The 14133-nt window shown below is 49.1% G+C and overlaps 1 protein-coding gene across 1 annotated transcript; it reads left to right on the top strand.

Annotated features, from left to right (window-relative positions):
- The first annotated feature begins 5633 nt into the window (after positions 1-5633).
- On the top strand, positions 5634-14024 carry LOC135804663 (sprouty-related, EVH1 domain-containing protein 1-like). Its single transcript, XM_065318585.1, has 4 exons — positions 5634-6511; positions 8284-8482; positions 11326-11405; positions 11991-14024. The coding sequence occupies exons 1-4, from the start codon at positions 6281-6283 to the stop codon at positions 13398-13400; spliced, it is 1920 nt and encodes a 639-aa protein (XP_065174657.1). The 5' UTR covers positions 5634-6280; the 3' UTR covers positions 13401-14024.
- The last annotated feature ends 109 nt before the right edge of the window (positions 14025-14133 follow it).

Here is a 14133-nt window from a genome sequence, read left to right as displayed (position 1 = left end):
GCAAGAGTCGATTAGGAACAACCATTTTAGATACATGTATCCTCATTCATCATTTTGTAATGTCCGCTTCACTTACATGTATACTATTAATCGCATTAATAAAACAGACGGAATTCAGTTTTCAGTGGGCACATCCCAGTTTTGGTATTGTGCCCTAAAATATTGTTCAGTGCTTTTTTTCTGTTGCTACTCGTACTCCTTACTGACCTTAGCTAATTAGTTTCATGACCGTCCTGTACCTAGGCGTAGTAGGCGGGCAACAGGTACATGTCATGTGTCATGTACATATCTAACACACACACTGTACATATCTAACAGTACGTACATTGTACGTACATTTTTTTGTATCATTATGTACATGTACAGTCAACTTCGCTTATAACGACACTCGGCGGGGCATCAGAAAAGTGTCGTTATTCACAAAGTGTCGTTATACCCGAAGTCTCATTACATGTATTATGTATTACAGTTGGATGGGACTTTGCTCTGGGCATGGAAATTCTGTCGTTATTCGCGAATTGTCGTTATATCCGCAGTCGTTATTAGCGAAGTTGACTGTACATGTAGATCTACACTGTACATAATCATTGTATACTACTTACTACTAGTCATTGTGCCGACAGAGTTCACGGCTAAATGTAGCAAAGCATTATGGCATTGTAATATCCGCTGACGCGTGGGATACATGAAAGAGCTTGTCCCACGCAGTTGAGCTGCAGGCCGTGACTGCATGACGCCATGAGTGCTAAGTCTGCACTGCTTTTTAGGCTAAGTTTAGCGCCGGTTGCATAGACAGACTCAGTTCATCATGGTTCATTGTTCGATAATAATAAAATATTGTCAGATCAGACACAAGTAGATCACGCAGCATGGTTGCACGGACTCAGTCAGCTGACTACTTTTTGGAGTAAGCTGCGCGTGCGCCAACCATTCGTTCCAGTCTGGATTCAGGGGGGTACGAATACGTCCGACATCATGGCGGCCGCGTGCCACAGACTGCAGTGCAGGTACCACAGCTAGCTGTGGTAGGTACGGTCACTCGTCGGTCAGTGGAGATCTTCAGCACAGACGTCAGTGGCCTTTGTCATTGACAAGGACTATGTCAGTGCAGTACGGACGGGACAGTCCGATTCAGACCATGTACATGATTGTACTCTGACCTGTCCAAACTCTGACCTACCTGTACATTGTACAAATGTACAATCATGTATAATGTCATAGTCATTGTAGGACTTGCTGATAAGTGATATGACTCTATGAGGTCAGAGTATTCGTGCAGAAAGATTAAATATTTTTATAGTAAACAGCATGATGAATCTTCACTAGTTTGAGGGAAAGAGCATGATGAATACATGTAGTTATTGATGATGTAGCATTCATGCATAGGCGTCAACGTCGTCCAGTACGCCAACACCTTTGTCCCATGGCAATGATACTGACTGTGATAGTGGTTATCATGGTGATGAGTCTGATGACCGCTTTTACATGTACTGTACATGTATAGCCCATTCTTCTAAGAATACTTACAATGTATGGCTATGGTCTGTTGTACACGTAGTCAGGGTAGGAGTCCGTTTATATCTGCCATTGGTGTACATGTACAGTGTACATTGTAATTAATTGTAAAAGGCATACAGAGTCAGGGGCGTAGGAGGGGTTTTGGAAGTGGTACGACCGAAGGTCGGTGCGGCCGAAGGCCGTGTTGGAGGGGGGTCCGGGGGACCTCCCCCGGGAAAATTTTGTAAAAAAGACACAAAATCCTGCGTTCTGGGAACTTCTGGCGCAGTGTGCAGTCCAGTCGAGTACAGTAGTGTCAGTACGACTGCAGATGCATAACAGATCTACGAGTACGAGTCTAGAAAAAAGGTCAAAGTCTGATGCGCATATGCATCGATGGATCCTGATTTTTTTATTACGGTTTTGCACGTTCCGGACGGACCACACTTTTCGAAAAGTGGTATGACCATGGTCGTACCAGTCGTAGCGGGTGCTACGCCCCTGAGAGTCATCATTACCAGCGGCAATATGGCCAGCCCGACTTATGCTGCATACGTACATGTACATGTACATGTACATTGTACAATTATGTCTGTCAGTTCCTTCCAGGCTTCCTCAGTTCCTTTTCAGACGTTCAGAGGTGGCGTCGCCACCGCCGCCATTATAATACAGTGTCTCGTGTCGTCAGGTTGAGCATCTATCCGTTTTTGTTCCGCTCTGTAAAGAGCACTTAGGGTTCCCTGTAACAAGACGGCAACGTCTGTAGGGCCTTCCCTATCAAAATAATAAATTCTACAACTACTACTACTAGTAGTACTACAATGTACAATGACTATGATTGTCATGTACAGTGCTGGCAACTGAAATCCGAACCCTTAGCGATGCGTTCACATTCTAGCGGTCTCTATTTCGTAGTTTTACCATTTATTTTCACATCCGTGTTGGGTCTTTGCGATGTCAGCGCACCGCTCAGGAGTCGGATTTCAGTTGCGAGCACTGTACAAGCCATGAATACTGTGTGTACATGTACATGGTCATAATGATCTACCGGTAGCTATTCTAGGAGTAGGACACCGGCAGGTACAGCCAATCCTCCATTAAAAACTAATACATGTAACAGGAAGTTTAAAAGTACAGGCCGACCGAAAAACAGGTCTCCATTCCCTACTACAAAATAATATTATTGTCCCAAACTGACGAGTGGCCAGGGTAGACCTACATGTGGGCTACTGTATTTACAATGTACATTGTACAGTCATGTAGATACTGTCAATGTCATGTATTACTGACGCCGGGCACCGACCTTATCCTGTCCAGTTTCTACGGAGTGAAGAGCACAAATTCCATCGCGGGGGGGGGGGGGGGAGGGGGTGATCGTGCGAACAACCGCCCGGCTCCTTTCCCAGCAATTAATTACATGATTGAGCGATCAGAATCTTGCAGGATTCGAGCTTGAAGCCTGTATTGTGTGGTCCGAATATCCGGCACGACCGCGGCTTACTTCAGTTTTAATGCACGCAGGAATAGATTATCCGAAAGTGGGTGACACTCTATTCGCACGCTTATCAATATCGGTACATGTAGTAGCTAGCATCCAGAATGTGGCTGACAACCTGTTACCTGTGTTGCTAGCATCCCCCGCCCCGGTTCTAGCGAATACAATGTACTTGTATTGTAATTTGTAGTCATGGTAGATGTTTGTCTCCTCACTGACTCAACTTGTGTGTGTGTGTGTGTGTCACTGTTTGGTGGTCCATCATGGGGACATGCCGCTCGACTAGATCGTTGACGATCGGAATCTGAAAGAGAACGCGTGACGCGGATGAAGCCATTGCAGGGAGAAGCTCGCCTTGGGTTTGTGCGTCAGACGCGCGGCGCACGGATGCGTTCTCTCCTCTTGGACAGTGGGGATCATCTGTCTCGAGAAGCAATCGTTCTCTGCATTTAGCTCTGATGCAAGCGCACCCTGTCGACGTGCCGCGTGTACTGAGTCTGTACTGCTGAGTGCTGTATTTAATTTTTGATCATGATTGGCCAACTGGGCCATGGGCATGGGACAGAAATGAAACGGTCCTCGTTCAACGAAAATCAATGGGGGCAGTCTACGGAGATGAGAATAGCAGGCCAGGGATGATCAATACGCCATCGTTGCGCTCGTTTCGTTCACCGTGCTGCTTGTCCTGTTGTAGAACAAGGTGTGATAAGAACCTGATAAATGTCTATGCTGTAAAATTAGAACATCCACCATCATGACATTGTTTGAACGCCGCATACAGCACCTTCTCACTAGCAAGATACGTCACGAGCTGTATCCGCTGTGTTTAAAAAAAGTAGTTCACCTAGCCAACTACAATACGTCGCCGCTCTCCCGAGGCCGAGTAGCAGATTATGCTAAAAGCGGCACTACTGCGTGTGAAGGAGGCTGGATTGCGGGCGCTAATCTCCCCATACTGGGCCATAGGCTCGATGAGAGTCAAATCTACACATTTTGTAGAGATGGCCAGCTCAATGGTCATGTCATCTGCGCTGCTTCGACTAACCGACTTCAAGCGAACAAACAATTACATGTACATGTACATACATGAACAAGGTGCAGACGTCATGAAAGCAATCGTCTTCCTGTCCTGAGATCCCATATTTGCGCTGGAATAATGGCATGGGTACTGCAGATAGTTTGCAACCTGAACTTTAAATTAATAGAAAACAATTATCTTCTTCTTTGTTAGAGGGAAAGATGCAAAGGGGAAAAGTCTAAAGAAAAGATTGACTGTCACCACCAGGACTCAGACAAACAATTATTGCACTTGAAGGATGACTGTATTCCTATTATTACGTGTCGAATTTGTTCTCATCCTCCGCTGGTGAGCTCACGCTACGAGCCCAGTTTGTTTTACGAACTTCCATCCATGGGGACGGGCCACAGGTGTGGTACATGACGGTTGTATACATAATTATTATAAAGATAACCTGGCAAGCTATACCGTCCTTGGCAGACACGTGAAAAATAGGCAAGCCCTCAATTCAACCACCTGGGGAGCCAAGCCAAGCTACCTTTAGCTGGACTGTAACACGCTGCTGCATGCTAGCGCGGCGTTGACGTGAACACCAGTGGATCTACGCTACAGTAAGTCTACCCAAACAGACGGCTACACTCTGCCTAGTCAAATGCTGATAAGTACAACCAAGTTAGAGAGGATCAAGCAAGGGTGAGATACCGGCACTTCGTCCTTCTTCGAGAAGTTGAGTGGCACATAAGTCATTGGCCGTCCAAAGCGCGCACTGATTAGGGCAGTAAACGCATCGATCTAAACAGACACTCAGCGGGGTCCCGCACGATCCACGTACCAATCACATTCTAGTGGTGCATATTCTTCAATGAGAGCACGAAAACATCGCCGAGACTAACGAAAGAAAGAGCTAGCCGTCGTGGCCCTGGCACGATTTATCGCTCAGATCATGTGAAGAGGTCGAGAGTTGAAAGTATTTGCAGCTGTCCGAGGATGCTGGGGCGCTGCTACTCTTGTGAGAGAAACTCCTCGGGTGTCCTGTCCTCTTCGGCCGGCTTCGTCAATGAGCACTGCGAGCTCGCACTGCACTGGTGTGCTGGCCAGTGCGAGTGACAGGTAAGTGCAGTACCTCTGCACTACTGCAGTTACAGGCGAGGTTGTCTCATCTAGTCAGAGCATTCATGGCCAGCAGGGCTGACTGCAGTTGCTGCACTACAACAAGTACGAGTACTACGACTACATGCTGACCCCGCTGACTGAACTGCATTGTATTTGTAGTCTGCACGGCCATGTATCATGTGTATTAGCTGCGGGGAGGATGCCAGTCGTCGCGGAGAGAGTGGCTGGTCACTCAAATACCGCTCGTTGAATGACTACCCGTAGTGGTTGCTAAAAATAGAATGTCGGCAGGCAGCTTGATCCAACTTTGGAAAGTCGCGGTTTACACTGACTCACTGACTGTCTCTGTCTGCTCCCAGCCTAGCCAGAACTAGGACAGTCAGTAGGAGCTCCCAGTACAATCATGTACTTCTGCGTGCCGCTGAGCGAGCGTGTGTGAGAGCAAGTGCGGGACGCTGCCTTGTCAGTATGCCAGCTATGTAATGCGTTTGCGTACAGGAGCGGAAGCATTGTACTGCTGACTGTTATACTGTTCACTGTTGTAGTAGTTCTCTGTGAAATCTCACTGATCGGGCGCCTGCTGCATGATAGCGACGACAGTCACAGAGTGCGCTTTGCTGGTCAGCTCTTGCCAATGCTGCAGATAGTAGTAGTGGGGCTGTGGAGCGCACTTGCAGCTTGACGACTAGTGCGCTAAAACAAAAATCTCCGCTGAAGCAGGCTGTAAGCGCAACGCTGGACCTCGACTGAGTACTGCTGCTGGACTGGCTGCTTGGGCTCGGTTGTGTTCATTGCTCTCTGCTAGTGGATCTACTGCTGTTGCTGGCCACTAGTAACAGACTGTAGAGCACTGCTCTACGGTAGTAGTACTGTGTTAGAAGTTGCAGATCTACAACTCGTGCTGTGGTGGAGAAGCAGAGGACGGTAGCCGGCCAATACTCAATAGTGTAGCTGTTGTCGTTGCTGCTGCTCCTGCACGCAGTGCTGTGCTGCTGCCTTTGTTTGGCGGCGGGATTAGGTTTGCCGTTTCTTTGTGCGAGGCCTCGGCTTAGGCATGGTGGCTTGCGGGGACCAATACTCATTGCTGGAGCGGCATCAATCCTTCAGGTAGTGGTCCTGTACCACCATTACCAGCAGCTTCTGTAGCTGTTGCCGTCATGTCGGACGATCGGCTTTTGCTAGCTCTGAGAGCTAATGAGATGCTTGTCCGGGCGGGTCTTAGATCTGACTGGATGCCGCTGGGTGAGAAGGGTAGCGGGCAGGTCGATGTTAGAGTAATGGAACGATCTTCATCCAAAGTCTACTGGCTAATAGTACAAACGCCTAGTATTGACGAGGACATTAGCCAGGCCGACGAAGAAGCGGAGGATTCTCTGTATGCTGATGCGGTAAGTAGAATGACTAGTACTGGACTTCGTTCTTCCAGTCACCTAGGATTCTCCCTTGCAATTGTATGTGACTATTTCGGATTTGGGCTAGGGTATGTGCCTCTTGCCATATGCCCCCGTGCGTTGTGCCAGGTTTGCACACCTACGTTCGTCGCTTGCATAGCAGTCGCGTTGAGGTGTGATTCAAAGTTAGTTTCGTGAAAGACAAGTGACTTTTAGTTTGCAGTCTGTGCCAGACTGAGCCTTGAACTGCGTGGGTATGTATGTGTACGTTCCTGAGCGCGCGTGTGTGTGTGTGTGTGTGTCACTCTACTCGCTGTACGTACACGTATACAGTCATGTGCGGTAAAGTGCGGAGTAGATCTGACTTCTGACTCTGAGTGTAGACAATAGTCCTGGATCACGAGGCAGCTCGTTCTGAAACGAAGCGCTGGAGGAAACGCTCTTCTCTCATGGCCAAAGCGTCGAATGGCCAGACTGTCAACGTGTGTGTCAAGCTCCCTGGTGTACGTGCGTGCATGCTGCCTGCGGAGAGATTTGGTAAAATAAACGTGACTGCGAGCGTATCTTCGCGTTCAGGCTGCGTTGGCTACTAGTGATGCGCATCCACATTTTTCTGCCATGACGGATTATAAGTTTGCGGTTCGGCAGATAGAGTCTGAGATGAGTTCTGAGGGGATTTGATGCCAAAAGGAGCAGGATCCCACCGGTATATGGCGTACTGTGTCGGACATGAGCAACCGCTGTCGCAACATGGTCTTGAACCGTTCTCATCGCTTATGTCTATTAGTATCAGTTTTACGGATACAGTAATAGCTCATTACTAGTATGCACAAGATAGTTAGTTGCAGATACTCCTTATCCTACTGCCATCTTTTCGGGTGTAGTTATATGCGCGTTGAAACTATTATTACTTTGTTGCGCGGCATTTCTTCTTGACCCCTGGCCTTGTTTGGGCGCGTGTTGTGCGTGCACGGTACAATCGGGGTATCACGCTCAGCGCCTCAGCCGGACATTGAGCGTGTCACATTTAGAACCTCTGTCATTCCAGCGCGACGGAAAAAGACGTACATGTCCTACTGAAATAGTTGCATGTTGCTATGATTCCAGCTATCCAGTGGCATTAGTTATGGCTTATCTTGCAGCCTTGTTGCTTGTTGTGTTGAAATCGAAAGGAGATACGTGGATGTGGACTCGCCTCTCCACTATGTTTGGTCAGCTAGAGCGTCAGTTGTTCTGCTCGATAGGTGATACGGACATCAGTCCACCCAGTGCTGTTGCAGGACGTTAGTCGAAGTCCTTGTTCGTAAAATTAGCTGCACGTAGGTGTGATACCTGGTCGTTTTGCGAGCACGTGCGACGCGGAGCTTCGTCTGTTGCATGCAGGGTCAGTAGATCTACGACCCGTCTTCTTGTGCTGTAGAGTGTAGTGTAGATCTACTGAGAACTAGTCTACTGACTTACTGACTGTGTAGCTGTGATTCGTGTAGCGAACACCCACTACGACTACTTCGCTCCTAGCCTAGGACAGTAGGAGCAGGATCTGGATCCTTGTGTCAGTGGGTAGATCTACTAGTTTTCGCACTTTCTCCCACAGCTCACTTCCCTGTGAACTCGGCCTAAGAAGAAAATAAAGTAATAAACCCAAACAACAAGCAAAATAAAGTGTTTGGCCGGTGGCCTTGCGACCGTGCTAATATTAACATTTAAAATAATAGACGCTAAAACTCAGTCAAGTTGATTTTGTCCGTTTGTTCCTTGTTGGTGTACAGTACGCGGACGTGGACGTACAGGGCCAGAAAGAGTTGTTGCGTTGTAAGGTCACAACTTCTCTGGAATACTCCGTAGCCAACAGCAAGTTCCACTACTTCGGCGATTCCAGCACGGAGTACGGCCTGAAATTCCAATCGGAAAATGACGCTCTGGAATTCTCCAACAAGATCATCAGCATCAAGTCAACCCTCCTCAAAGGTGAGTGTCACTACTTTGAAGTATGTCCGTGGCTAGCCTAATGGACGCTGCTTGACACTGTTTACCCGATCATTACTATTTTATAACTATAACGCAGTGCCGCTGCCAGGAAAATGTTGTTGACTATCGTAACTAATGATGTGGCGGAGAAGAACGCTATGCTGCTGTTGGCGACATGGTGGCGTGGTGGTGGATGAAGACGGGGAATCATGGCTGCAGTTTGTTGTGCAGTCCTGTGATGATAGTGGTTGTGGTGCTGCACCTCGCCAGTTGCCACTCCATACTCGCTTACTCTGGCTCTCTATCACTCACCTGACTGCCGGGCGTGTGGCACTAGAGGCGTAGAGCTGTAGTAAAAGAAGAAGCAGGATAACGTCGATCCTCATCTACACTGCCGCTAGCTACAGGCGAACAATGCCGAGCACACACGTAGAATCTACGTATGTATCTCTAAATCCGGGAGGCTGTCCATCAAGCAGAAGCTGTGCTGACTACTAGTACTACTCGTACTAGACTGTGCACTCGACGATGGCGGCGGGTTCTCACCTGATTGAACAAGCTTGTCGACTCTGTGATCTTGTTTAGTTGTACAGAACACAGGGACAGTCGTGTAATGAGTTTGCGGATCGCTTGGTTGCTGTTCGTGTTCCTTTGACTCAGCTCTTTGTGGAAGCACACGACCGGTACAAGTCAGAGTGTGCTTCATGTGTAGGCGTGAATGGTCTGCTACGGAGTGAGTGGGATCTCCTGTCAGCTCAAAATAGTACAGGCCCTGGATGGGCAGGCTACTGCATTGGCGCATGTGGGTCAACTGGCACTAGTACTAGACTACTACTACTACTAGTACTAGACCGAAGCGGCGAAGAAGAGGCCGCGAGGAGCTCCAAACGTTTCGAACTTCAGTACAATCATGTTCACATTGTGCCAGTGGTGGCATCTCTCTGGCCAGTGCATACTTCTACCTGCAAGCGTGACCCACCCTGCAGTCGACTAGTCCTTGCTGTGTCTCTTCGCACATTGATGGCATTTTTGGAGCGGTGCATGAAAAATCAAGCTCGCTCTCACTCTATCACTCTCTCGAAAGGTCCCTAGCCCTGTCAGCAAGACTTAGTTTTGACCACTTGTAGTTGTAGGTAGGAGAGGTGAGAATGGGTAGCGGAACTCGCGTGGCGTTCAGCGGTCGGTCGTGAACTTGTTTTGGGAGATATGCAGCAATCGCTCTGTAAAATAACACTAGTTGTGGAAGACTGTGTCGGCGGTTGTGATATTGGTCCAATGTCGCTGGTGTGGATGTACCCCACGCAGCAGTGCCGCTGCCCTGAAAATTTTGTTGTCTAGTGACTTGATGTGTCGGAGAAGAACGCTACAAATAACGCGGCTGTAGGCGGACAATTCCTGGCGTCTGGTTTCTGTGTTCCGATGTACGTGTACGCGAATGGGGGGAAATGACAGTGCTCTTGCAGTCTTGCCTTGAGTCTTGGTGTTCTGTGCACAGTTCAGCGCAAGTCCATGTCTCAGACAGGGTCGCATAGTTGCTCAACGCTGATACTGGTCACTGCGTGAGAGAGAGAGAGAGAGAGAGAGAGAGAGAGAGAGAGAGAGAGAGAGAGAGAGAGAGAGAGAGAGGGGGGGGGGGGGGGGGGGGGGGTGCTGGTGCAGAATGCAGTTTCAGTCAGGATAGGAGGATATGACTGGCAGAGGAAGAGGATGCAAGGAGATCCACCAAACGCTCTACACCCACTACACCCACGGCAGACAGTAGTCCCTCGGAAATGTTCTGCAGCACTCTTGAGGCAAAAACATGACTAGGCCGTACCCAAACATTACAGTCATGCTGGCACTGCATGCAGTGTGTAAAGAGTGATGCTGACTGGAAAGTCTGTACTGCCGCTCTAGTCTAGAGTCATGGCAGTGGGGCTGTCAGAGCTATGGACAAACTTAGTGACCTTCCTCTCCCCGGATAAGAGTTGTGTGCGGAACTGAAATGCATTGAGATTGGTCTGGCACAGTCATCGATGGCATTGGTTTGTTGCTGAACTGAGATGTGGATACACGGAAACATAGTTTTGTTAGCACCGCGTCAGGGACTGCATGTTTGTGCTGTGCCCTGGCAAAGCATTGGCCTAAATGCGGCATGCAGCTGAATATGTTTGGTGGTCAGGTCAGGAGGTAACTATAGCTGTCTGGGTAAATGTGAGACACCAGTGCACTTTGCAAGGGCAGCTAAAAGCAGAACAATCTCTATTAATGCCAGGGCACTGAAAATAGACACCCATGGAATCTGCTGTCAACATGTGGATGTGATGTGGTGGCCACCATCCAGCCATTCAAGCAGAAACAATCCTGGAATGACCTGTGTTTAGGGCTTGGTTAGTGTTATCACATGGGTAGACCCTGCATTCATGTGGCATGCGGAGATGGGACGGCAAACTTCTCCATAGCTATTTACTAGCCATGCATAGAGCAGTGGAAGTCTTCATTCGGAATGCATGGGGTACAATTCCCAGGCAGGAATTGATCGGTACTGAGCAGCAGCCTTGGTCCATGACATGAGCTATCAGGATATAAAGGCCAGAGTCCAGAGAACAGCTGTTTCATGTGAATGCTCATCAATCTAGGTTACAATCTGTTGTTGAGTATCAAGTTCTCTGATCGATTGCAATTGCGCTTTTATGAAATTTTGCAAGCTATGATATGAGCACGGCACGCCATGGAATATCAGATATTGTCATGTAGGTATGTGTGTGCGTGTGGTAGGAGGATCACTCCCAACTACCTATCAATATGCCGGTCTTTACCTAACCTCCTTGATCTCGTTCTGTTGCATCTGTTTGTCGTTGCAGCCAACAGAAAGCGTAAGAAGAAAAATGAACGCATCATCCGCAGGGAGCAGTTCCAGGCATGCGAGAAGATCGACGAGGAGGTGAGACACAGGCGATAAACAGGGGGCAGTGGAAGAGAGAGAGGGAGGGAGAGGGAGAGGGAGAGGGAGAGAGGGAGAGGGAGAGGGAGAGGGAGAGGGAGAGAGAGAGGGAGAGAGAGAGGGAGAGAGAGAGGGAGAGAGAGAGGGGGAGAGAGAGAGAGAGAGAGAGAGAGAGAGAGAGAGAGAGAGAGAGAGAGAGAGAGAGAGAGAGAGAGAGAGAGAGAGAGAGAGAGACACACACACACACACACACAGAGAAACAGAAAGAGAGAGAGACAGAGAGAGAGAGAAACAGAAAGAGAGAGAGAGAGAGAGAGAGAGAGAGAGAGAGAGAGAGAGAGAGAGAGAGAGAGAGAGAGAGAGAGAGAGAGAGAGAGAGAGACTGGCTCGCATGACACGGTACTCGTACTTTACATCATGTGTTCCTCGTTTTTTCCCCGTTAGAACTTAGAGAGAGGTGGTGGAGGTCAGTGTATACACACTGGTGCATATCCCGGTGTGTAGATCATGTTTACTGTGGCCAATGGTAGCACATAAATGAACCCATCGGTCATTGTCATGTTCTTTTTCTTTGTTCCTGTTCAGGCGGAGCCTGCTGCAGGTGAAGCGGTTGCAACTGTTGGTGCCTCGCCGTCTCCAGCGCTCACCATCAAAGAAAGGGAGAGAGAGCAGCAGGCTGAGAAGGATCACGACAGCATTGGCAGCGGGCATGGTCAAACACCTCCCATCGTAGACGCAGAATCACGCCATGTGCCAGCGCTTCCCCGTGGCACACAGGTCGTGGACGAAACCTTCCTAGGACCGTATGTTCAATTCTATCCTCCGAATGATCCTGTCACACAAGCTGAAGCTGAGGCGGCCCTCATAAAGGCTAAGCTGGAGGAAATATCCAGACCCATCCCTGAGGAAGGCGCTCCTCACCCTTATGCTAAGATTGAGGGTGACGATGCGGGCGAGGAAGAAGAAGAAGAAGGCCCCAGTGGAAACGGCCGAGGTAGTAGCGATGGTGGCGAGCCTGTGACGACGACGAGACGCAATGGCACGGTACTACCTGTGCCCAGTACTGAGCCAGTTGTGGTCAGGCGACAGCCGGCACGATCCATTGGTCTGGCATCATCATCGTCATCGAGCACTAGCAATAGTACGCATGTCGACGGCGATGCACATCGCCAGGCGCCTGCGCCTGCAACGCAACCACGTAGCTCGCTGCAGACATCACATCCGAAGTTGCGCCGCCAACACCCACCGATCGAAGTCCACCAGAGCATCCAGAAACAGATCGATGAGCACAAACAGTGGATAACGAAACAGGAGCAGGAGCTCCAGTTCTATGAAAGAAAACGAGAGGAGCGCCATCGCGAGCAGAGAAAGAGTAATTCTGGGAGTGTTGTGTCGACAGGCAGTGAGACGAATGGAAGAAGAATATCGAACTTGTCACAGATTGGCGCGTTGCACAGCGAGGAAGTGCGGAGAAAAGCGCAGGAAGAGAAACACGAGAAGCCGGTGATCACAGAACAGCCGCTTAGTGCAAACACAAGTACTCCCCCCGCCCCTTCACAGAGCCATGCTCGGCTTGAGTGTATGCATTGCGGACAGTTCTATTACGCCGACTCCAACCGGACGGGCGATTGCGAAGACGGCCCGAGCAAGTGCAAGAGTTGCGTGCACTTTGTCAGCTGTCTAGAGCTCGCTTCCTGCATCACCTACTGGTGCGCTAGTGATGAGGAGAATGAGTTTGTCTTCCCGTTCCAGTGCAGTCCGAACAGCGACGAAGACCGCGTGTGTTGTCGCCGGTGGACTGCACTGTGCATCGCCGGCATCTGCTGCCCGTGCATATTCTGCTACTGGCCGCTGCGTATTTCCATGGACATCGGTGGCAGCCTGCATATTTGCGGCGCTGCGCACGAGCAAGAACTCAAGCCGGAAGAAGCCTTTCCGGCACCGCATAGAACAAAGTCGGACTACCCATCCACACACCAGCGGCCACCAAGATGATCACTGACTACACCCAGACTTCAATTCTTACAGGAGTGCACCATAGACTTTTTTCTGGGTCTCCTTTTTACTTCTTTGTTGAGAGTTCTATGTTAACCTATGAGGAGGCTAGTAGGATAGCGTTATGGAATACTACGAGTTGAGATTTGCCGCTCTTGAAGAATCTCTGATCAACGGCATCGTTGCCCATCTAATTCTATTTCTATTTTTGAGCTATATATGACCGACCAACTGCACCTTGAGACAGCACAGGCCCAGCCCCGCCTACTCGTTACCCTGTGCTTTACCCTGTGCTATTTTTGTCTTCTATGAAGCGTCTACTATGGCAGTTACACATCGTGAGATTATCTCCATCACCACACTAGCAGCGGGTGTGTTCTCTCTTCTTTCTCCTCTCTCTCTCTCTCTCTCTCTCTCTCTCTCTCTCTCTCTCTCTCTCTCTCTCTCTCTCTCTCTCTCTCTCTCTCTCTCTCTCTCTCTCTTGCACTCGGCTTCAGTATATTCTAGCCTCTATTTTAGCAGTTCACTACTGTCTCTGTTATCGTGACGACGCTCTGCTATGGAACTTTTTTTCTCCTTCTCTAACTCAGTACTCATCGTATAAGAGTATTATGCAGAAACAAATTACGCCACGTGCTTATTTGTGTGTTCCAGAACAGGGCATACTCTTGGTAGCACCAAGAGTACAAGCATAACCTCCATGTACTCTCTCCGTGCTACATGTAGTCAGTAC

The sequence above is a fragment of the Sycon ciliatum genome, chromosome 1 (genome assembly GCF_964019385.1).
Source record: "Sycon ciliatum chromosome 1, ocSycCili1.1, whole genome shotgun sequence".
NCBI lineage: Eukaryota > Metazoa > Porifera > Calcarea > Leucosolenida > Sycettidae > Sycon > Sycon ciliatum.
This window is presented reverse-complemented; position numbering and strand designations above follow the sequence as displayed.